The following is a 23,927-nucleotide window of genomic DNA, read 5'->3' on the forward strand; positions in this document are numbered from 1 at the left end:
ACAAAAATTATACATTGTGATTTATACCAGGAATGCAGGGATGGTTCAACATAAAGAAAATTATTAACATAACTGAATTTATTAATTAAAAAAGTAACAAAAGTCATATGATTATCTTAATAGATGCAAAAAAGCTTTTGACAAAAATATTTATTTCTATTAAAAATACTTGAAAGTTAGAGATAAAGGATTTTTTCCTTAAAATGGTAAGAAGTAAATCCCTAAAATTAAAAGCAAGCATTATTCCCAATAAAATCAGGAGTGAAATAAGGGTGCCCACTGTCACTAATATTATTCAGTATTTTATTGGAAATCCTAGCAATAAGAGAAGAAAAAGAAACCAAAGAAATCAGAATGGGCAGTGAGGTAGGAAAACTCTTTTTGCAGACGATATGATGATCTACTTGGAAAATCTTAAAAGATCCAACTAAAACGTTAGTGGAAACAGTCACTTTGGCAAAGTCACAGAATATAAAAGAAATCCACATAAATTATCAGCATTTCTATATATCACCAACAAAACCCTGAAAGAAAAGATAGCCCATTTAAAATAACCATAGACTGTATAAAATATCTGGGGATATACCTCCTCAAACAAACCCAAGGACTACATGAACACAACTATAAAGCACCACTTATACAAATAAAGTTATTTGAATAATTATTATTAAGCATTAATTTAAAAATATTAATCATGGTTAGGTAGTATAATAAAAATAAAAATTTTACTCAAATTAATTATTCAGTGTCATCCTAATTATCAAAAAAAAATTACTGAGCTAGAAAAAGAAAATAAAATTCATTTGGAAAAATAAAAGGTCAAAGAATATCAAAGGAATTAATCAAAGGAAGGAGGTTTAGCACCACCAGATTTTACATTATACTATAAAGCCATGATTATCAAAACTGGTATTAACTAAAAAATAGAAAGATGAATCAGTGGGACAGAGTAGATACACATTATATAGTAGCAAAGGACTATGGTAACCTTGCATTTGACAAAGATTTAAGATTTGGGGATAAGAATTCATTATCTGGTAAAAACTGTTAGAAGAGCTCAAAAAACAGTTTGGCAGAAATTGGGCATAGGCCAATATCTTACATCATTTACCAAGACAAGATCACAATGGATATATAATCCAGATAAAAGGTAGATAATATGAAAAATGTAAACTGGATAGAATAATTTCTGAGTAAACAAAGAGATAAGAGAACATTATGAAATGTAAAATATATTAATTTCAATTAACGTTAAATTAGAAGGGTTATGTACAAATAAAACCAGTGTAGCCAAGATTAGAAGGAAATAGGAAACCATTCCAGTATCTTTGCTAAGAAAACCCCAAATGGTGTCATGAATAGACACAACTGCAATGACTAAATAATGTATATATAACATTCCTACATATATATTTTTATACACACATGGTTCCATTTCCTTCTCTAACTCAATTTTCCACAAGTTTTTTGGGCTTAAATGACATGCCCAGGCTCACACAATTGATTGTCTGAACTTTGAACTTTAAGAAGATGAGACTTCATGATTTCAGGCCCACTATCCATTGTACCACCTAGTTGCCTACACTTATGTATTGTGTGTGTGTGTGTGTGTGTGTGTGTGTGTTTGTGTGATAAGAAGAAAAGATATTAGATTAAACAGGTTAATAATTGTGTTCTCAAAGGCATAATTAATTGCAATACTCAATTTATTTTAATGGTACCCTACTTCTTAAATCAGCTCTAATTTTTTAGCAAAAGTGATCCAACTTTTACTTTGGTATTTTGGTATATTAGTGATTTTATCAGTATGGCTGCACCCTTCACCAATGGAAATCACAGTTCCTCTACAATTTCTTACTTTGTCATTTTTGTATGTAACTTTTGACCAGAATAACGTGTGACCCAGTTTAACATGATATATTTCTGAATTATCACTGTTTCACTCTTAGTTTCTCACAAAGCATTTTAGTCTCTTAAGTCCACTCTAGGATGCTCATTTCTGCTTAAGTTTTTTGGAAGCCAGCCTTCTGTTTGTCACAGGAGCATTGCCTTCTTTCATGTGTTGCTTTGTAACATATAGTGACTTTTTTGTCTTCTGATGAATTTTTTATTTCTTCTATAAGTTGGTTGATTTGCTTAAAATTCTCTTGTCATTTTTATACGATTGCAAGTTATACAAATATATGTATACTAACATACAGAGGAGTCTTAGAAATGCATTTCTTCTGAATGGCCATGGATTTTATTGTGCCATGTAAAACCTTGAAAGTGATCAGGACTTGGAAATTGATCTTTAGGATAACAATTATTTTCGTTCACATTCGTCCTCAACAACATTTTATCAAAATTATATCCCTATATATGTATATGTGTATATGTATGAAATATATCTGTATGTATTTTTAGACTGTTTTAGTTGAGGGTAGAAAGGAGATAGCAGCAGGATAGAATAGGCCTGGTAGCCTACCATCCTGAAAATTTTCTTCAGCTTGCTTTGTAGAGATTTTCCAACTGGCCTTCTTAAATACTTTGTTTAGCATTTTTTCTTTTAGAAAAGTGAAGAGATATTAACTGGAGAGAAGACTAATATGTCTCATATTATGTCACTAAGAGACTAAGGTATCTCCTAAATTCCATCAGGTGGTACAAATTTTAAATATAGAGGAGAGCAGAAGGAAATTCAGAACAGGCACAAAGTAGTTTTGTTGTTTTTATGTTAAATTTAATATATACTTTTAAAAATTTGACAGACTTAAGATTTAGTAAATACCTACTAAAGGCTAGAGGGGGGAAGGAACGAGCATTTATATAGGGCCTAAATGTACCAGGCAGTGTGTTTTATTATGTTATCTAATTTGATCAGAAATTCAGTTTCATTAACAATACTTTTTCTATATTTTATACTAAAATGTTTGTCCATCATCTGTTTGATTATGAAATAAGTATTCTTTGAAAACTGTGTGTATCTGTTTTTGTAATCATTTTTTTACAATTAAATTTTTTCCAACATTCAAGGAAAAAGTGAAGAGAGTAAAAAAAAATTTTTTTTCTGTTAGCTGTGGAATTTTTAAGACAGTGATTTAGAACTCTTAGATTGATTCACTACTGAATCACATATCTTATTTATTCCCAAGGCAGCTAGATGACTTAGGAGATAGAGTGTTAGACTTGGAGTCAGAAACTCTTGAGTTCAAATCCTACCTCAAACATTTACTATTTGTGTGACTCTGGAACAATTATTTAACTCTTAGCCTCAGTTTCTTCATCTGCAAAATGGAGATAATTATAGCACCTGTTTCATAGGGTTATTGTGAGAATAAAATGAAAACTATTTGTAAAGTACTTTGTAAAGTACTATGTAAGTAGCTGTTATGACTATTATTGTGTGTTGGCTTATTACATTTTAGTTGCTGAAAGATCTCTTCCTGACCAATAATAATTGTCTTTGATTTTTGTTTTTGGACAGTGTTATTTGCTCATCTACTTCACTGGTTGGAGGAATGTAAAATCTTTCTTGACTTTTGGCTTAATTTGTCTATGCAACATGTATCTATATGAACTCCGCAACCTCTGGCAGCTTTTCTTTCATGTGACTGTGGGAGTGTTTGTGACACTACAAATTTGGCTGAGGCAACCTCAGGGCAAGTCCCCTGATTATAACGTCTAAAACAAGCCTGACTACATTTGCCTGTAACAGCTGCCTAGAGAATCAAGAGAGCCTCCTGCTTGTTATTGGGGAAGATTTCTACCAGACATGAAGAGCGTCATTTTCCTTCTTTTTTCCATCTTTTTGGTGTTTAAAAACGTTACCTGCCTCTGAATACACTTGCCATGGAAGTCTTCCAAAAAAGCCTTTGAAAACATTGCTGGCTGAGGGATCATCATCATGAAGAAGGCAGGCCCCCTTTTTGCTCTGCTGAGCATGTGGATGGACATAGTAAATTTGGAAGATAGCAAGCAGCACATAAACCTTTCTGAAAAACTCAGTGAAACCGTGAACATAGGACTAGTTTTCCAAAACAAATATGAACCAGTGTCAATGTTGGTCTTTGCCTTTGTGAGGCAGTAGTGAAGATTAAATAAAAAGATGCTATGGCATACTGGCAAATTTATATTTGAAATGAAAAAGTAGTTACTAAATGTCAGAATGTGGGATTATACACTCATAGGAATGTGCATTGTGTGTCTAAAACTGATTTTTTTATTGGTTCTTTTAAAGTTCTCACTTGAATCTTTAATCCTAAAAACCAATAATTCTGAAGATAATTCTGGCAATCTCATTTAGGTGAGAGCTTTAGAAATATTTGAGGAAATAGTGATGTTTATAAGCTACTTGTCTGTAATTTTGGAAATTACCATTATTACCAAGTTTTATTAGAATTTATGTTAAGGCAAAAAGTTCATCCATTTCTCTAGAATTGTAATTACCATTAACTGCTACTGTCTTAAGTCCTTTGTAGCCCTCCTGATGAAATTGTAAAAGATGTCCAAATGTTCTGAAATTTTGTATTGTTAATCTAGGCATAAACAAAAGCTGCCTACAGTTGTAAAAATCCATGAGATATCAGGCTTGCTTTTGGCAGCCGTATTCATGAATGTCTCACTTTCAAAGAATGAAACTAATGTTTTCAAGCAGAAAATGTGAAGGTAGCAGCCAGAGACAACAGGAGGTCGCTGGAGTGGAAGTCAGAAGACTGAACCTCAAATTCTGGCTCTGTTAACTGATTTTTGGCAAGTTACTGCTTCTTCTAGGCCTGTTTATTTATTTGTAAAATAATGGGGAGGTTGGAGGAGAGAATTTCCCAGATTTCTTTCATTTCTAACATTATACAATTTCATGGAATTTTGTGTGTTGAAAAACCATGGACTTTATGTTGCTGGTCAAAAGATACATTTGCAAGTAAAATGAAATGTCAAAAAGAGGCTGAGGAAAGATCAAGACCCTTAGGGAAATTTATCATTGGGTGGTTTTAATTTCCATGCCCTTCTGCATATGGTTGGTATGTTTTTATAGGCATTAACAAACTTTTATAAGTTATCAACCAGGAATTTTTATTATATACTTATAATATACATTACAGTATAAACCTTAATTAGCTAGAGTTTTTCAGGGGGAATGGGGACATGTAGAGGCAGTTGAGGTTAAGTGACTTGTTAAGTGAACTCTGTTCCTCCTGACTCCAGAGATGATGCTCTATCCATTGCTCCATCTACCTGCCTCAACAGAACTTTTTGCTGCAGTCAGCTTCTAAGTGAAAGAAGCAAATGCCAAGAAAAGGTGTTATCAGGGATTTATTTGAAAAAGCAATACAGAATATATACTAGGGTCAGTACACATTCAACCCCTTCTTTTATAACTACAAGATTGTGCAAGACGAAATGACATTGAGAATCATGACCCTGAGATACAAGATCATAAATCATCAAAGAAACACAATGGTGATATTTCCTGTGCTGTACTTACTTAGAAAGAAATGTATGAACTAATAAGATTTTGTAAAGATTTTCTACAAGAATTGAAACAGAAAGATTTTTTTAAATTTTATTTGTCAGAAAGATTTTATTCCCTCTTTCATCCATCAATATCCACATCACTCTGTTTACATCCAACATTCTTAGTTCGACCAAATTGGAGATGGTCTGTTGTCCAGGATTCTGTGACTCTTTGGGGAAAATAGATTTTTACCAAGGATTCAAAGAAATCCTAGACTCTTGAGAACTTATCTTAAATATTTGTAATAATTATCCTTTAGTTTTTTAATGCTACTTTTTGCTTTTAAGAACAATTTCTATTACAACATCTTCACACTATGTCTGATATGGAAGATAGTCATTGTTTGTCCAATTGTTTAGAAGAAGAAACTGAGGTGCAAAAAACTTGTGTGACTTACTGAAAAGTTCTCATAACTAAGCCAGTATTAGTGTTCCTGTCTCGTGGCTTTCCAGGGCTCTTTCTGCTACAATGGGAATCATGAGTATTGTAGTCACAGAATACATCATATCTTGGTAATAACTAGAGTGTTTAGATTGTTTAGCAATGAATCCAATTCACTTAATTCAACCAAGTATTGATATATTTTCCACTAATCTAGGCTATTTTGAGGGTATTTTTATTGTTCTAGATAATTTGTGCTGCCATGGCACAACTAATAACTCTTTATTTTTCATAAATGCCTGCTAATAATATAATTTATTTGCTTGATAGAGCTGTTTCTTGTTTGCTGTGGTATGTCAGCACACAAGAGTTTTCATTTCTGGGTTTAACATGTATGTAAGCAAGCTCCTTAGTCAGGAGAATGGACTAGAAACAAATATATCAGAAAATGAAGATCTAACTTTCTGTAAATACTGTTGTCTTGAGACCCAGAAAATTTTTCTTCAGTTTTGAATTTTTGCTATGTAACAAAATGTGCCATCTTCAGATTGATGCAAAATAGGAGTATTTATCACAGTTTTAAAATATGTGAAATGTTATCTTCAATTAACTCCAGAGTTGAAGGCCTTACCTCAGTTAAATATAACTCTTCTAGAAAGGTGCATCAGATACAGAGCCCCACATCTTTTATGCTGCCTCTGAAACTCCATTAAGTCTCCTAACTTGTCAAGGCTGCACAGAGGCCAGAATACTTTTTATTTTATCCCTTAATTACAGGCCACAAGGCGCACTTTCCTATTATTAGGTACTTCATGCCAAAAATGGTCTAGGGAAGCAATTTTTTAGCAATCCTGTGTTCCTTATGCATCAATAATATCTCTGATGACCTGTCCTGGGTTGAAGGAATTACTGAATTTACATACAACCAAAATGTCTTTTACTTGTTCTTTTTGGCTGTTTAAAACTTGGTTCTTTTGACCTAGAAATAGAATTTTGTGATCTGTGAATGAGGAATGAAATTATCATAGAAATTGTCTCCACCCTACACAAAACAAGGTAACATATAGTCCCATTCTAGAGACAGTCTTTTGAGAAAATTCTCTGACTTTGTTATTTTTGATTTTGTTGATTACATTTTCTTAAAGACTGTGAAAAAAAAGTAAAGTTATCTTCTTGTTTCCAAGTACAGTAAGCACATCACCACCATAGCAAAAGTGAAATTTAAATTTATTTTAGCATGCTGGCCAAAAAGTTGAAATAAATCTCCTAATCATAAAAGTTTTGTGAATGAGTACCAGTCGAGAATTTAGCTCTTGTAATGTAATTTTATAAAGTTAAAGATGGTTTTTTCCTCTATTAGTTTTCTGGAATGGTGAATTGATCGGGAGATTATAACTTTTGTAGAGTATTGAAATTCTAAAGAGAAGTCATGCTATGTGAGGAACTGAGTACATTTAATTTGAAGAAGAGAATGGTTAAGGGAAAATGTCTGTCTTAAAAAATTGCCCTGTGAAATGGGTTAAGCTTTTGTGTTGCTCCAGAAAGGAGAACCTAGGGCCAGAAATCTAGGATAGATTAGACAGGAAGGTTGATTTCACCTTGATATAAGGCAATTGATTCAACAATCAGAGCTGTATAATAGCATATCATGAGAAGCCCTATTAGGTAGGTTAAAAATCTGTGAAAAAAAGCAGCTAAATGGCACTTGTTAGAGTTATTGTGGAGGGGATTGTTGCTTGGTAGGGATTTGACTAGATGAACTCTGAAGCCTTCTCCAGCAATTTTAAGATTTTAGTCTGCTACTTCGGGGTTTATTACGTTTTGGTTTTTTCCATGTTCTATTTTTAGCAGGTGAAAATATGAGTAGACTTGTGATATAATAGGGCTAAAAGTAAAATGATTCATTGTCTCGTTACTTTGTTTCACTTGTTAACTGAATAGAATTAGAAACTGGTGGCTCTGGAATGTCATAAATGGTCCTTACTGGTGGAGTGTCAAGAAAGGAAAGAGCAAATTATTATTGGACTTCCTGAACTCCTTAACAGCTATAGCATTATTAGTAGTTTTTTGAGTTAGTTTGGTAGCAAAAATATTTGGAGAATGTTATGTTCTATAATGGGACTCCTCTAACAAGGCTTCCCCTTCCAATACAGTCATTAATTATATCTGCATTTCAATCATTTTTCCTTTGCCCTATCTAACCTCTTATTTTCACGTCCTCACCACATTTATAAAAATCTCTCAGAAAATGAATCAAGGCATTGTTCCATATATTTAGAGCCTCTTTAGCTCCCCAAAGGAAAATTTCTTACTGAATAAGCATGTAGAAGAAAATACAACCGTTATTATGTTGCAGTGAACATTATACAAGTTAATTTCCATTTCACTGGAAGTCTTTAAGCAGAGATGGAATAGCCACCTATTAGGAATACTATTTTCTATAAGGATTCATGTTTTCACATTCATGCTTCAGGTAGATGACATATGAAATCTCAATACTGAAAGTCTGTTAATTTTATTAGCACTATAAATGTAGAGGCTGGGTATAATATTCACATAAAAAGCAAATCTAGCAGACATGGACAAAAAAATGGCAATTTTTATCTATATGAACTTTAAGCTATGAGTGGCAGAGAAATGGTGGACCTTGGAAAGCTTTAGAGTCAGGCCTAAATTCAAATCTTGTCTCTGATACATATTCAGTCTATAACAGTAACCAAACCATTTAATTTCTCAGTAACTCAGGCTAAGCATTTTAAGTTCTACATGAGTTTCAGATGTTGGAGGGATTTTCAATACTTCCAAGTTCCCTAATGATGAAATTCTCTTACCATCCCCACCCTCAAAAGCTTCAGGCTATAGACATGAGAACAAATGTATAAAGAACTCTCAAACTATCTCCTAAGGTATGTACAAGCAAGCATAATATAAAGTGTTAATGGTTTAACCTAAAGCAGTATTAATTGAGGCTAGATGGTAATCTGGGGTAGATAATTCGTAGTCTAACTTTGAAATTATTTATATGAATAATATAACCGTATATTTATTCACTTAGTGATCCAGGATATGAAGTTAAAACTCAACTTGAGTCAAATGAGCAGTATGTCATATTTTGGAAATGTTTTATTACTTTTTTTAGGTTTAGATGATAGCCCAAACTGAGCTTTTCTATGATAATAGCTATCTGCTTTAAGCAGAGTCAATGTTTGGAAATTCAAATTCATACAAACAATCAGTTAAGGAGTTAGCTTTATCAAATACATTAGGTCTCCTAGCATTCAAAATAGAAATCAGTTTTAAAAAATTTTGTCATTTGCTTTCTTCTTGGGGTTTTATGTACCTGTTATTTGAAGAATATCCTCATGTATTCATAGTATCCTCTTTAAAATCTCATTCAATTAAATATCCTGCCATCAGGATGTATAGAGGTCTTTAAGGAAGAATAGAAAGGAAGGGATTTGAAACTCCCAGTCTTTACCATTCTGCTCCTGGGAAACATTCATTTGAGAAGACATGGGACCTCATAGTTTAACATGGCAGTTACACTATTTGATATTTAGTCCACTCCTGAATACATTTCATATCCTTACTATTTAGATAGCTTTGATAACTTTGTTCTCCCCCAGAACTTAGCACAGTATGTCACTTAGGGTAAGATTTTTGAAAATATTGATTAAAATAATGAAGTAAAGACCAATATTGATTATACAAGCCATTGCCCAGGTTTTATGAGAGCCTATATTCAGAATATATAGTATGTATTTATACATCATTAGAACTTTAAAGATTCTTAGAGATCTTGAAATCAAAGTTCTTTATTTTGTGGATGAGGAAACTGAGGCCTAGAAAGGTCAAGTGATTTATTTGCCTAGTACCTCATACGACAGCTGAGTGGTACAGTGGACAGGGCTTTGGCTCTGAAGTTAAGGGGATCAGAGTTCAAATTCCACCTCGTGTGTTCCTAAACCAACCTCTCATCAGTTTCCTCATCTGTAAAATGGGGTTAAAAAGAGGACCTACCTTCTCAGGTTATTGAGAGAGGCAATTAAAATAATACTTGTAAAGTATTTTGTACTTTCTTAAGCTGTATAAAGCACTATGGGAATGCTTGCAGTTATTACTCTTATTTTTATTACAACTTGAACTCAAACCCAGGCTTCCTAATAATTGTTCTAGTGTTTTTATCAACCACCAATGCCTCTTTTATGTCATAAAGTATTCTTCACATCTGGCATCCTAAACAATGCATAATTTTCAGGATGTCACCATTCTGCAATGGTGTAATGCAATTCTGTATTCTATTGAAAGGTAGAACTGGTACTGGCTGTAACACTGGCACTTAGAATTGTAAGTAGTAAGATTTTCTAGGACAGGAGTAGACAATCTCTGGGGCTAAGAGTCGGACTAGAAAGTTAAAAGAGATTTTGAAGATCATCTAACCTCTTATTTTCCATAAGGAAGGCTCTGATTGACAGGAGGAGGGAAGAATGGAAAGGGAGGGGGAGAAAGGCTTGCCTTTAGGGTAATAACATTCAAGCAAAATCAGGTATCCCTAAATTATGTCACACATTCTCCCCTTCTCCTAAACCTTGCCCACTAAAACCCTCTTATTCATGTAGATGCAAAATCACAAAGTTGACTTTAAAAGTCTTTATATGTGTTCTCAGGAGCAAAAGTCTTGAATTCAGAATGGGTAAAGGGAAAGCCATCAGTGCTTACTAATTTTTTTTTTAAAGCTGTTGTTGTATAGTCTGAATTAATTGTTATTGAGTCATTTTTCAGTCATGTCCAACCTTGTGTGGTTCCATTTAGGGCAAAGATACTGGAGTAGTTTGCCATTTCCTTTTCCAGCTCATTTTTACAAGTGAGGAAATTGAGGGAAAAAAAGGATTAAATGACAATGCTCACTGATAATAAGTATCTGAGGCCAAATTTGAACTCAGGAAGATGAATCCTCCTGATTTCTGATTCCAATCTCAGTTCTTTATTCACTGTGCTACTTCACTGCATCAATGAGTGCACTAATAGGACTGGTCAGATGCAGTATAATAGGAGTAGGCCAAATGCAAGGGACTCTTCAATAAAGAGTTATCTCTCTATCTTGAGACTTAATAGGACTATCTGATAGTGTGCTGTTAAGGAGTGGTCTCAGGAACAGAAAAGAAAAGCTGATGCTGTAAAGGACTTTTTCTAGGATGAGATGTGGCATGTAGAACCCCAGTTGAGTGATTAGAAGATGATGACTTATTTTTTCCCCTTAGTCCTTTTTCCTTTCTTCTTTCACTGTCTATCTTATCCCTTTAAGCATTTCTCCGCACCCTTTCCTCCTTTCCCCTTGCATATCCTCTTGGCTGCCATTGTCCTTAGTCTTCTCAGACCAAACCTTTCTTCCCAGAAATATTTTTTCTACCTTAAATTGCTATAATTTAGAACAGAAGAATAATGTCATAAAATAGTTTTATGTATGATATTAATTTTTAAAGGTAAATTGACTGTTTTATGTAAAAAAAAAATTTAGATTGGCAATTTATAAGTATCAAAGAGTAGTTAAAAAAGAAATTTCTTGGGGTTTTTTCACATTTAACCTAAATGAATCTCGGTTGTAGTCATGAGTGGTGTCTTCCTTCTAGTTTGGTGTTGAGGGTGAAAAACCAACAGAACATCAGATACTTTTGATCATAAAGACCTTCTAGCACAGTTCCTTAAACAAAAAGTTTTAATGTCATACCCTAAACCCAATCATCCTCTTTCCTATTTAAATGCTTTCCCAAAAATTCACTTTTAAAAATCGTTCCATAGAACAGAGGGAAGAACCAAAAGGAAAGGAATTATATAAAGTGGTAGGAAAATGTTTGCATTTAAATAAATAAAAAGGAAGTTTGTTATAGTCTTTGACCTTATTTCATCTATAATCAATCTTCAGTCATCAAGATATCATCTCTTTGTTCCAGCCTGAAAGAATGAGAAAGTGCTGTTATCACCTCACCACATGAAGTTGGCACTTTGAGGTTCCTACTGCTAAAACTACATCAGGTAATTAGGTTAGCCCTCTCCCTGGCTTTGCTCACACCTTCCATATCTGAAACCTATTCTTGTCACCTAGCTTCTTCTCCATCTAATGATGGAGAAAACAGAATGTTCATCATTTCTCTAAGGGGTGGTATTGCACAGTTGCACAGATCTCTTGAAAACCATGGATCTAATTAATGTATCTAATTCTCTTCCTTCAGATCATAGATAATTATAGCTATTTTCTCAGCATATGATGTATTTTAGGGGTAATGTTTTTGTTTCTCAAGTAACAAATTTTTTTTTGGATCTCATTGATTCTTTTGCCCTAATGTCTCCTGAAGCACATTAACAGTTTCCTTATGAAGGCACTTGCTCCGTCTCACCTTTTAATTGCCTTTAGGCCAATAGCTGGTGATACTTTCTGTATTGTGAATGATGGCAAGTGTTTCTCTCTCTCTTAAATACAGGCATGAAAGTTCAGTATTTTGGGAGTCTGCTTCATAGAATAAGATATGGTATCATTCCAGATATGGTATATTGGGTCTATGTTTTCAAAAATGAAAAACTTGAACTTGCATAAATGTCTACAGCTTTTAGGATTGTATAATTTTAATAAATAATAACATGAGTTTTTTAAGAAATTTTTTTGTAAATTATATTTATAATTTTGAAAATGTTAAGGCTATTTGGTCACCATGTCTATTTTTTAGCTTCTGTGATTTCTCCCATTAATGTATCATCCCTCAAGTAGTCTTATATAATTCACTGTGGGTTTGCAGTTCTTTTCAGAAAAGATAAAAGCTGTACTCTCCATCCACCCTGCATTTCTTTGTCTTTTTTAAAATAAAAGTTTTGATTATGCAAATTCTAGGTACAATTGATCTTTAACTGAAATCTTTATATCAGCTCCACAAGTCTGGGAATGAAAATCTTTCCTGTTAAGTTCACTTTTTATATGCACACAACTTGTTATCTATGTCCAGGCAATTTGCATTGTGGGATAGATAGTTGGCCATGTTTGGAAGCCATTTTCTCTTATTCACCTTAAAAGTTACATTCATTGTAGCCAAATCCTAAGACTTTCTCCTAAATCACTGTTCTCTGGGTATTTAAGGCTAGAGATATGGAGGTTAGAGAGCAGAATGGGAAAATTTTACTTATGTTGAAGGCAGAGAGGATTTCTCCTTTTCTGTAAAAGAAAAGGGCCAGACTAGCTGATAATCCAGATTTATTCCATGAGTCTATTCTTCATGTAACACTTGGGTTATTTTTTTTTACATGTGGGATCCCTAGAATAGCTACCCCATGTTTAAAGTACTTTATGAGTTTATATCCATTCAGGACCATAGTTCATGAACCCCTGCCAGAGAATAGAATTGATTCAAAACAGTCATTAATGAAATCTGAAAAAGGTTATAATAGAACTTCCCCTACCCACTCCATCCCACCTAATACCCCCCGCAAAAAAAAACACAAAACAAAATCTTAGCACACTCTGCCACAAATACATATACTGTCAATGGAGAGAGCAGGTATGCATCAGGATCACATGCCCAGGAAACGAGCTCAGAGAGCATGTGTGGGGCGGGGGGAATTGATACCTTCAATACTGTAGGACCACTGGTGTTTTCTGCTGATGTAGTTTTGCTGTTCTTATTGAACCTACTCTCTGATAGGTGTGGTATCTCTGCTAGGGGCACTGGTCCCTAGTCTTATGGCAGCTATAGGATATGGTTGTCTGCTGGGAATTGCTCTACTTGGATTGTTGGCATTATGTAGCTTCTTTTACAGGTTTCTGGACTTTGTCCATTTTGGGCCTTCTCGATTTCACTCGGCTAGAAATAACAGCTAGAAACTCTCCTTGGTAAGGGAATATAATTGTCATATCTAGCAAACAAAAGGCGGGTGAAATTCATAGGCAAATATATAAATATACACACAGAGGAATTGAAATAAGAATGTTAGTCTGTGTGTATGTAAATGTATATATTTATTATATATGTATATATACACATATATAAATAAAGCTATATAAATCTGTGGTTCTATTGATAATAAAAACATTATGGAGAGGGAAGGTTTGGGGAGTCCAAAATGGAATGTGTAAAAGTCCCTTTTTATTGGAAAAAAGACCAAATTAGGACAGATTAGAACATTATGCTTCTGTGACTTTTTCCTCTTATTAGTTTGCCACAAAATGAGACAGAGGAATAAGGCCTTGTTTCATGGTGTCAAGTTCACATAGAAATAGGGGCCACCAAATTATATATAATGATCTTCTGCAGGCTAAATTGACTGTATTGCAAGCTATATTGACTTAGAAAGCTACATGTTGATATGACCTTTGTTTTATTATACATTTTTTATTTTGTTTAAAGTATTTACCAATTAAAATTTTAATCAAGAGTATTGGGGGTTTCATGCCCCAACCACTTATTTGACATTTCTCATTTCACTGATAAAGAAAGCTAAGAAAGCTGAACATGGCTGACCTCATCAGTTGTCTATTAATTATCCCCAGGAAGGAAAAAAAATCGTAGTAGAGAAGCCACTTTGCAAGGATTTTTTAGACAATCTGGCAACTAGTTGTCTTTGCACAGATGAGTCCAAATAAGCCCGGGGCAAATAATGAAAGAAACAATGAATTAATACTACTCTAGTCTGGGGGGAGGGGAGAACCAGGATTGATTGATAATAGTTTAAAATTACTATGAAAGGCATCTTATTGTGTTTATTTACATCATACTGTAATGTTTCATTCTAATGATAATAATTATTATGTTAATGTGATAGGTAGTTGTTTATGCTTTATTACAATTTTTAATAGAAAAGCATGATTTTTAAAAAATGTATATTATGTATATTTTGTGATTTCAGTGTATTAGGCAGTACAGTACAGTGGGAAAACCAACCAACCAACCAGATTTGAAGTTAGAGGACCTGGGTCTGAATCTGGACCCCATATTTCTTACAGTTTGGATATTGGGCAAGTCATTAAACCTATCTGTATCTGACCTGAAAACCAAAAAAAAAAAAAAAATTTTGAGGGGAGGGATGAGGCAGTTGAGGTTAGGTGACTTGCTCAGTCACACAGCTAGTAATTGTTAAATGTCTGAGGCTGAATTTTGCTGTATCTACTTACTTTCCCTTAACTTGTAAAATACGTTTATATTCTATTTCCCAGTACTAAGGGGAAGGAGGGACAAAAACTAATAAGTCAACATAGAATTGGGTCTGTTAACCACTTTGAGACTTCTTGGGGATGAGGCCTGAGAATTGTGGAAATCAAATGTACTGAGGTTTAGAGTGTTTTCTGAGTTGTAAACACAATCATTAGAGACAGATTTTGCAATGTTCTTTCCCTACTGTTCCTGAAAAAGAGAATGAGTGCCACCTGCTGGAAGCAGAGCTGCAGCACAGGGATGACAGGAGTGACCATCATCTAGGAGAGTTTTGAGAAATGCAGCAACAGAGGGCAAGGAATGCTGCAGCCCTTGTTTTATGCATAATAAATGTTTAATCCCTGCTTGTTGACTGACTGCTGAAGTCCTACCCAAGGCAATTCCCTTAAGTGATTGATATTATATAGGATTGCCCATTGGGTAGGCATTGCTATTTTTTTTTTTTTTTACCCCAGTGGCTTGGCTCAGTGGATAGAATATTGGACCTAGAGTCAGGAAGAGCTGAGTTCAAACCTTGCTATGTGACCTTGGACATGTTATAAACTCTGTCTGCCTCAGTTTCCTCATCTGTAAAATGGGGATAATAATGACACCTCCCAGGTCTGTTGTAAAGATCACATTTTAAAGTGCTTTGAAAACCTTAAAGTGGTACATAAATGCTTGTTATTATTGTTATGGGTATAATTTCTGTCTTGTGGGCCCATGTGTAAGAGGAGGTTGTGATTGCACTTTGGGTGATGGAAGATATTGAATAAGCCAGAGAAATGAGAAGTTCCCTTAAAATATATTCAGGTTCTTTGTATTGGGAGGGGGGAACAAATCTCCACTCCAACAGAACAATATGGTTATGCTGTAGCTTTAGCTTAGTTCTCAAAGCAAGTATGGAGAAAATATTGACCCACTGCTATGTCTGAAATTTGGATTCAAATCAGTGAGTACTTGTTGAACACTTGTTTGTATGTACCACTCTGTATTTGGTGTTGGGTAGCAGTATATAGTAGTTACCCTTATTTAATGTGGAAATATAGTTTACTCCTATTACATCGTTTCTTGGCGGCCACATTGGAATGAAAAGCGGTCCCATATTTTCCTGAGAAAGTTGTAATCATTATTCCCTGGAGATCTTGAGGACAGGAATCTCTGAATCCATATAAGAGGGCTCCTCTACATGGAGACAGCAGGCTCCCTAAGAATTGCCAAGATAGGTTCTTCAGAATCTCCCAGGCTTCTATTGGCCCTAGTTCTAAAAAATAAAAAATCCTTGCTTGATTGGTTATGGGACAGACCATTATCTTAAGAAGGTCAAGTGGTCCCTGAGGTCCCTTCTAACTTTAAAATTCTGTGAGTCTGTGAAAAGTAACTGAAATTAGCTGAAAAGAAGCCAAAGTCTTATGCATTTATTGAAACCACTTTAGATATTTAATAGGAACACAACTTGGAGGTCATTTTGTGAGTTCATTGAATGGGCCAATTGTTTGTTCAATCCACAGCTCCACCCAAAGGAAATGCTGACTGGACTATTTTCTGGTTTAAGATTATTAGTCTCTAGGCAACTAGATGGTGAAGTGGATAGAGCACCAGCCCTGGAATTAGGAGGACCTGGCTTCAAATATGGCCTCAGACATTTACTAGCTGTATGACCCTGGGCAAGTCATTTAATCCCGATTACCTCCCTTCCCCCTCCAAAAAAAAAAAAAAAAGCTATTAATTTTGCCCCAAGCACCTGCTAGGCTGCTTCTCAGGCATCTGAATCTCCATCCAGTGTCTTTTTATTTCCTCTTTCTGGCTAGTCATCAGTTTTTCTTCTTTTCTTTCAGGAAAGTAAATGGCATTAGGTTGTATCTTGCCTACCATCACAGTTATGTGAGTTGGGACTCAAAATCCAGTCCCTTCTCCACTCTTTCATTGACTAGTTATTTAGAAATGGGGGTGAAGTAGGAAAGGGAGGAGAAAAAAAAGAAAAAAGTTATAAGGAAACATTATGGCTACAGCTAAGAGTTAAAGGGATATTAGTGTCCAGGTGGAGGGAAAGGGAAGACTTCAAAATGTATTAGAAGAAAGGGGATGCACTCTGTGGGCAAGAAGCTTTTGGAAATGGGAGGGATAGTGCTTGTGTATATTATAGGTAATATGTGTATAGGAAGCCCTCTGAGGCTCCTGGTAAGTTGAATTATGCTGTAAGTTTACAGTACTTCCTGCTCTTCTGACAAAGTCAGAACAATAAAGCTTCTCTTGTGCATTTTTAAAAGTCTTTTCCCATGCCTGGAAAAAGGTCAGTGAGAATGAAGGAGGAAATAGGTTAAGATTGAGAAATCATTAATAGCTCTTTTTGTCTGTAACATTAGTATTCATGAAGAAGAGACGTGTGATTATGGAAGACCTTAAATGCCAGAGTAAGGAATTTATAATTGATCATCTAGGCATTAGAAAGCCAGTGATGGTTTTTGAGAAAGGGAGTGCTGAGGTTACATTAGATGACAAGATTATATTGTTTTGGGCTACTGTGTGAAGAATTGACTGGAGAAGAAAGAGATTGAAAGTAGGAAAATTAATTAACTGTTCTAATGGTCCATTTGAGAGGTTATGAGTACCTGAACAAAAATATGGTGAACTGAGTGGAAGAGGTGGGAGAAAGGATGCAAAAGATGTCCTGGAGCTAGACTCTTGAGGATTTACAAACTTATTAGATAGAGTAGGGTGAAGGAGAAGAGGGAAGAGGCAAAGGCAGATCAGATATTTTCCCCAGAGAAATAAAAAGACTAATAGTTTCCTTGAAGCAGAATGATATAGTATAAAAAGAGTACTGAATTTGAAGTTAGAAGACCTAACTCTGATTCTAACTCTGTGACTTTCAACAAGTCACTATCCTTCTGACCTTCAGCTTCCTTATCTGTAAAATGGGAACAATGTTACTAGCACAGACAAACCTCAGAGGATTTTTGTTAGGAAAATTCTTTATAAGTCCTAAAATTATTTGGAAATGTCAGCTATTTTTATGAATAGACAAAGAAAAGAGTGAGCAAGGGTTGTTCTACCTCCACAACCCACTCAGTAATAGAACAGAGTAGGCACAGACTATCTACATTCTTCCTTGCTGACATGATGCATATGCCATGTTGCAATTTCTGAAAAGCAAATCCTCTGTGCTATGGGATTGGGGGTGGGGGAGGATGCCAAAGGGCTGGTGAACAAAGGAGAGGCCCATTGTGGCTATCATTGCTTTGGGTTATTTTAGGGAGGGTTGGAGTGGAGGTAGTAAGTTGTTAGAGAATGTGTTGTCAATGGACATTTTTAGTTCAGTCTTCCCCATCTTAGGTGGATCTATATTCAATTAATGTTCTCTCACAAGGCTTTATCAGACATCTGTAACAATAACAATGATAATTTTTATTTATCAAGGATTCAAAAAGGACTTTTCTCAAAACAACAGAGCTATATAGGTAGTATAAAAAATAATGTGCCTGTTTTATAGATTTAGCTATGTGACTTGCCCACAGTCACACAGCTGGCTATATGTTATAAGTATCAGAGCTGGGTCTTTTACTGAAATTGTTTGATTTGAAATCTCGTGCTTTTCCATTACACCATGAAAAGTAAAAACACTAAAAAAAATATGTGGTTGTACCAATCTTTTCAGTGTGAACTATAGAAGGTTGTCAGTATGTCCCCACAGCCTTCCAATAAACCTACACCACCTACAGCAGTGCTATCAGGCCATGAGGAGGTATTATTGTTCACTTGCACTGACCCAAATCTGCTGACATGAATAAATGTGAAATGAGACAGGTGGGCTGCTCTAAGCCTGGTCATGGAAGAAGGACACTGGGGCAGAAAAAAGCTCATATTGTATGAGCAGAGAATCTAGGAGTTAGAAAGGACCTCAGAGGCCATCTACCCCAACTGTTCCTGAGCAAGAATGCTCTCTATAGCATCCCACAAAGTGGTAGCTTTGGGCTCATGGGTGAGAGCTAATAAAGATGCATGCCAAGTAGCAGGGAGAGATGGTCTTGGCTAAGCTTGTTATGGAAAATTCTCAGTAGACAGTTTATAGTTCTTTTAGAGAGCATTGAGCATTTACATATGTAGGCAGAGGGGAAGGAAATAATGGAAAAAGACTAAAGATGATAGAGAGATGGGATAATTAAGAATCAGCTTCTCCAGGAGATGGGAAGGAATGTGATGGAAGACAAAGAAATTGAAATTTAATTGAAATTTAGCATTTCCTTCAGTCATTTAAAATACATCCTGAGAAAAGTCTTTAGTCTTCAGCAGGCTGCCAAAAGGGTTCCTGACAAAAAGTTAAGAATCCTTGAATTAAATTAAACTCCTCATTCTATAGATAGGGAAACCAAGCAGCAGAAAAGTGGATCTCTTTTTTCCCCCCATTTTTGTTATGCATTTACGCAGTATTAAAATTGAGTTGTAGTAAACTTCACCAGGAAGTACCACTGAACAATGTGTGTTTTGTGTGTGTGTGTGTGTGTGTGTGTTCACGTGCGCACACGCTAATTTAAAGATTTCCTAAACTGAAACCTTGGATTCCTAATAATTAATTTTCTTCATTCCGTACATGGTAGCCCATCTTACTTCTCTAAGGGCACATGGATGCTTCCTTTGACAGCAGAGCTCTGCTGGTACCTATTATTTAGATGTGTTGAACACACCTGTATGAAAATTCTGATGGTCCTAAGGCTCCTGGATCAAGTCTTCTGACTCTTATTGTAGGACCATCAGAATTTTCAGCAAAAATGACTTTTAAAATAGTCATGCGGAGGGAAATTGCTGCCCAGATTGTAGGGGGTGTTGATAATGGACACATGGAAGCAGAGTAATTTAAGTCCTATTTTGCCTTTGTTTTCTCTATCAACAGAGAATGGCCTTCAGAGTAGAATAGATAGAACTGAAATAATCAATGGGGAATTTAGACTTAGGAAAAGTAAGCATAGGAGAGGAAAACACATAGAAAATCTCAATGAATTCAGGTCCCATGGTCAGATGTTCCACAACTCAAGTACTGAAAAAAACTTGAGGTTTTGATTGTCAAAGTGCTGTTAATGATCTTTGAAAAACCATGGAGAGCTCTTGATTTTAGTGCCATCATGACTAATTTTACTTTACTATAAGAACCAAATGGAGGAAGACATGAATCATAGGCCAAATGAAGCACAAGAGGAGGCAGAAATTCAATGTGTCAGACAGTGCTAGGAACAGGCATGAGGAGTAACAGACCTTGAGTCACATGCATCTGGAGCCTTTGAGAGACCACCCTGTCTCAGGTCTGTCTCAGCTCTCCCATCTGACCCAGAACTCTTATCTCAGTCATCTCATATAGGACATTGTCCATGATTTGAATTCGTTTCTCACAAAGTTTACCCACCTGAAATAATTTACTTCATGTGCCAGGATTCTCTTGATATTCTGGACTGGTTACAATTGTAGCACGTGTATAATAAAATATTTCTCCTTCTTTGATGGAAAGCAAAACAAAAATTGTGAAGAATGGTATAATGAGCTCTATTCTTGATTCCTAATCAAATTTTAGTGTCTACCATTGGAGTTGTTTTTTGTTTTTTTTTTTTTTGTTTGTTTGTTTGTTTTTCGAGCACATAGAAAAAGAATTGATGATATGGATTCATCAAAAACAAATAGTGCTGCCAGATAGAGTTTATTTCCTTTATTTAATTTATTCATTTTTTATTTTAAAGAGGATTTCTAGCCAGCTTAGTTCACCAGGGAAATGCTATAAGCATTTTTTTTCATGGATTTCAGCATAGCATTTGAGAAAGGTTCTTGCAGTACCATTGTGGACAAAATGGAGGGATGTGTCCTGCATGATAAATTGTTTAAGTCCTTTACTAACCAGTAGAATGATCACAGAATAAGTGTCTTGGGTTACATTTTATCTTTATTCAAAGGGTAGTTGAGTCATATGGAGATGACCTGAATAGGTTATACCTACCACATTACAAACAGAGCCAAAAGATATCATCATTGATATATGATACCTTCTCCAAAAAGTGAGCTGGTTTTGTCAATGTGAGGAATAAGTAATGCACAGCTCATGTGCTGTGATGGCACCCATTTTTACAGAGGAAAATAAGTGAATCTCCTCTCTCCCACAGTGTATATATGTTTGGTAGACCCTTTTTGAATGATTCATAGAATAATGTAGACAAGAGATGCATAGGCTGGGCAGGTATGGAGGGGTTGCAATCTATGTCACTGAAGGAACCATTCACATTAGTGAAATCATGGATGGTGTCAAAAAGTATCAAAAAATCATCACAGCCAAAGAATGGTGATCAGACAGCCTGGAGATCTCTAGTGAAGGATCTCAAGGTTCATATATGAGTCTATTGGACTCACTTTTTTTTCAATGTCTGAGACATTTCAACTGGACAGTTAAAAGGGAATACTATTGGATTGAAGAGCTAGGTCAAAAAATATTTTAACAAGCTATGTTTTGTGTTGCTTGATCATTTCAGTTGTGCCTGACTCTTCATGACTCCATTTGGTTTTTTTCTGGTAAAGATAATGGAGTGCTTTGCAATTTTCTTCTCCAGGTCATTTTACAAATGAAGAAACTGAGGCAAACAGTTATGTGACTTGCCCAGGGTCACAGAGTGTCTGAAGCTGGATTTGAACTTAGGTCTTCTTGACTCTAGGATTGGTGGTGTATTCCCTGTGCCACCTAGCTGCTCTTAACAGGCTATAATGATGAATTAAATCTAATAAGATAGAATCTAACAGGGATGATACAAAGTTTTCAACATAGATTCAAAAGTTCAGTTAAATATAGAATAATAGTTCACGTGAAAAACATCCAGACTATAAATTTCCTATGAGGCAACAGTGTTTCATAGTAGTTGAAAAGGCTCTTGCAATTCTGAATCACATTACAGGGTCCAGAACAAGCATAGAAACAGATCCCATGTACTCTGTCCTGGTTAGACCTTTAGAGTAGGGTAACCCCTAGAGTACTTCATTTAGTGCCATGTTTTAGGGAATGATGGAATGTATCCATAAAAGTCTAAACCAGGATGACTAGAAACTGTACCATTTCTATTTGGCTACAGATCCTGGGATTATGATCAGAGTTATGAGAAATGTGATCATTTGAGTACTAAAAAGACCCCCACATGGTTGAATGATTATACTTGCTTTGTTTGGCTCCAGAGGACAGAATTAAAAGCAATAGGCAGAAGTTAGAGAGGTATATTTAAGGTCACAACAAGGGAAAACTGTCTTGTAGAAGTCTAAAAGTAGAATGCGCTTCCTTGGGAGTAATGAATTAATCCTGACTACTGTTCTTAACAATGATGTCAGACGCCCATTTACTGAGGATCTGTTGGGCTAGATAACTTCTTCCTGCTCTGAAATTCTGTGATATTTTTCATGGTGTGGTGGCAGGGGTAGAAAAGAAGTACACATTATTATCCTAAGATGATAGACTTCTTGTCTTGGCCTTCTTCTTGCCAGGTGAATCATCCACAGATTCTCTGAGCATTTATGAATGGATTAACTTTCTTCAACTGATTTCATGGGATTTCATTGAGTCAGTTTGTGATGTTTCTTCTGCTTTGTGAGTACACCTATGATTACTATTACACTTTAAGGGTCTTAATTGGCAAACTAGTCTCTCTCTCTGTGAAGTAGTTGAGAGTTAGAAGAAGGGGCAAGTTAATGCACTTCTATCACAAATAGAAGAACACTAGGAAAATTCAATTCAACTAACTCATGTTGATGATATCCACAAAGGCAGGCTTAAAGAAGCTGGATATGCAGAATCTTAGAGAGTCCTACTAAATAAAAAACAAACAAACCCAAACATCATCACCATAAAACCTTAACACTCCAGGCACAGAAGAGATAGCTGCTTTGTTCAAGTACAGATCAGCATATGATTGTGGCAACTGGAAAAATGGTCTGTTTGAAAATTCTGCCGGGCCAAGCTAGTTTCCAGTGGATTTCTCTCCATCTAACCCATCTTGGCTGGGCTCAGTGAAGGTAAACCCATACTTCAGAACTAGAACTCCCTAACTCTTGCTACAAATCAAACCAGGACACATTACCAGTGAAAGTGTTTAATAGTTAAATTATTTAAATAGACTTTTTCAATTTCCATGGGAAATCATAATCGTCTCCGGTTCTTTTGTTTGTTTTTGCAAGATCAGGAATAAACAGAGTGTACACCCCTTAGAGAAAAATGATGCTTAAGCTCTACACATCATCAACAGTCACAGTTTGGGATGGGAAGGGGGTAGAAAGGATATACACACAGGCAGGGCGAGAGTTTTATAGGTTCTAGGTCTGGAAGAGACCATAATTGTGGATCAACTCATTCTTCCCCCTCATTTTACAGATGGCAAAACTGAGGCTTAAGGAGCATAATTGGAGAGAGAAAAAAGGGAGATAAATTTAGGGCAAAGGGGAAGAGACAGAAAAATGACAAGAGGAAGGTGGGAGAGGACCTCTCAAGAGAGATGTTTCTAACAAAGGTCAGTAGTAAAGAGGGAGCACGGTGACACAGGAAGATTGAGTACATACTTTTACTCAAGTTGGAAGCAAACCTTAAAACAGAAACCAAAACAACCATGGATATAAAAGAAAGCCAATAGAATACAGTGGGAAACATAGGTGCTTCATAAAACAAAAGATGTAACAGCAGAAATATAATACAAAGGCAGACTTGGCAGTTTTACAGTTTATACACTTTGCTCCTCAGAGACGTGCCCTAACTGAGGGTGGGGGTAATGGCATATCGCAGTCAGGTGGTCATAGTGGAGAGTGTTGGTCAGGAGAGTTGGAAATCAAAGGCTAAGAATAAATGGCATTGTGTAGGGTGTGTGTTTCTGTGT

The 23,927-nt window shown here is 35.5% G+C and overlaps 1 protein-coding gene across 3 annotated transcripts in view; it reads left to right on the forward strand.

Moving 5' to 3' along the window:
• SEC22A (SEC22 homolog A, vesicle trafficking protein) overlaps positions 1–12,750 on the forward strand; it is a 73,272-nt gene extending 60,522 nt beyond the window's left edge. For 2 of the 3 annotated variants that reach the window (XR_012488086.1, XM_074301407.1), the window contains one exon: positions 3,467–12,750. Coding sequence is in view for 2 of the 3 variants with exons in the window: in XM_074301407.1 (XP_074157508.1) it covers positions 3,467–3,667 (201 nt within the window). In the remaining variant the exon portion in view is untranslated. The remainder of the gene's footprint in view (positions 1–3,466) is intronic. The other variant, XM_074301408.1, reaches the window with a different exon arrangement.
• The last annotated feature ends 11,177 nt before the right edge of the window (positions 12,751–23,927 follow it).

Source organism: Sminthopsis crassicaudata, chromosome 3 (genome assembly GCF_048593235.1).
Source record: "Sminthopsis crassicaudata isolate SCR6 chromosome 3, ASM4859323v1, whole genome shotgun sequence".
NCBI lineage: Eukaryota > Metazoa > Chordata > Mammalia > Dasyuromorphia > Dasyuridae > Sminthopsis > Sminthopsis crassicaudata.